Raw genomic sequence first — 1,407 nt, 5'->3', positions numbered from 1 at the left:
GGTCCCTAATACTGTATCTGAAGTCTCTTTATATAGACCTTAGTAGTCCCTAATACTGGATCTGAAGTCTCTTTATATGTGATATTTTCATGCCATGGGCACTTTAATTAATATCAGGAGAGAGAGAGAGTCATTCTGTAAAAATCTATTTATATGAGATGTAAAAAACAAAAACAACATTTGAAAAATAATGACGATCTTTTCTCAGAAAGTGAACGGAGGTCCCTTTGTAACAACATCTCATCATCATGTCACATTTCAACGTTAGTACTGGTTTGTTTTTATGAATGAATATTTTCTCTTACAGCTGAAGAAGCATTCAGTGTTTCAGACATAAAACAAACAAGACATCTGCCCAAAACACTGATCATTGCAGTCAGCGTCGACTGATTACATTTAATCTCAGAGTATTTAAAACATCTGTAAAGCTGCTCAACGGAGTTAGGAATATCATAAATAATAAATCATAAATGATAAACACAGACTACTTTTCTAGACAATCTGAAACTACGTTTAAAAGCCTGTCACTAACCTCCAAAAAAAACCTTAAAATACATTTAGTCATTGCTGTCATTTCCCAGAAAACCCACTCTCTGGCGTCCGGCCTCCATCGGTAACAGAGGGAGGAACGCTGAGGATCCGCCTGTAGATGTCTCCATAAACATGTTTTTATCTCAATTAAGTGATATGGATGAAAAACGCCTTCTGGAAACAGTCAAATTTGATGGAATAAAATAAAAAAAATAAAGACAGATGGACGTGGAGGGACGAGAGACTTTCTGGATTTAATTTATCAGGAACTCGTGAAGGAAATGGCCGACAAAGGTTAGGACAGGCGTGGGACATCCTGGGGAGACAATGGAAGACGCTCAGACAGAGACACATGTCTCAAAAAAAGAGTCTTGCAGCGGTGCCGAGGGGGGGGGGGGAGGGGGGTCGGGCAATAAAAGACAAGTCGCAATACTATGATGGATTGATTTTTCCTCCACCCCTAGGTCGGGCGCCATTCATCTGATTAATATATTTCAGATTTCTCTTTTTTTGAGCAAAGGCGAGCCATATTGAGCGGACACCTTTGTGTAAGAAACTGTAATTTACCCACATGTGTCGTCACAATCATCACCTCTATGAGACTGATTTCATCTCCACTGGGGGTGTGTGTGGTCTAAAGCACCTTATGGCTGCGTTGGTGTTTTTACCGCACGCTCTGAGACATGTGCAGAGGAGTCAGCATCTCCTCAAAGATGGCCCCCTTCACATTGGAGCCTCGCAGGTTCGCCTCCTGGAGATCACATCCTGATAAGTCACAGTTCTGGAGAAAAACCACATACAACGTCATGGTGATTGGGTCTATACGTGTGTGTGTGTGTGTGTGTGTGTGTGTGTGTGTGTGTGTGTCCGTCCTCA

The 1,407-nt window shown here is 41.5% G+C and overlaps 1 protein-coding gene across 1 annotated transcript in view; it reads right to left on the bottom strand.

Annotated features, from left to right (window-relative positions):
* Positions 1-773: 773 nt before the first annotated feature.
* The window catches only part of LOC117959755 (BTB/POZ domain-containing protein KCTD9-like), a 6,948-nt gene continuing 6,314 nt past the window's right edge, over positions 774-1,407 (bottom strand). The window contains exon 8 of the mRNA XM_034897034.1: positions 774-1,317. Within this exon, the coding sequence (XP_034752925.1) occupies positions 1,196-1,317 (122 nt within the window). The 3' untranslated portion in view covers positions 774-1,195. The remainder of the gene's footprint in view (positions 1,318-1,407) is intronic.

This window comes from Etheostoma cragini, chromosome 16 (genome assembly GCF_013103735.1).
Source record: "Etheostoma cragini isolate CJK2018 chromosome 16, CSU_Ecrag_1.0, whole genome shotgun sequence".
Classification (NCBI taxonomy): domain Eukaryota; kingdom Metazoa; phylum Chordata; class Actinopteri; order Perciformes; family Percidae; genus Etheostoma; species Etheostoma cragini.
Note: the sequence above shows the minus strand (reverse complement) of the source record. Positions and strands in the feature narration are given on the sequence as shown.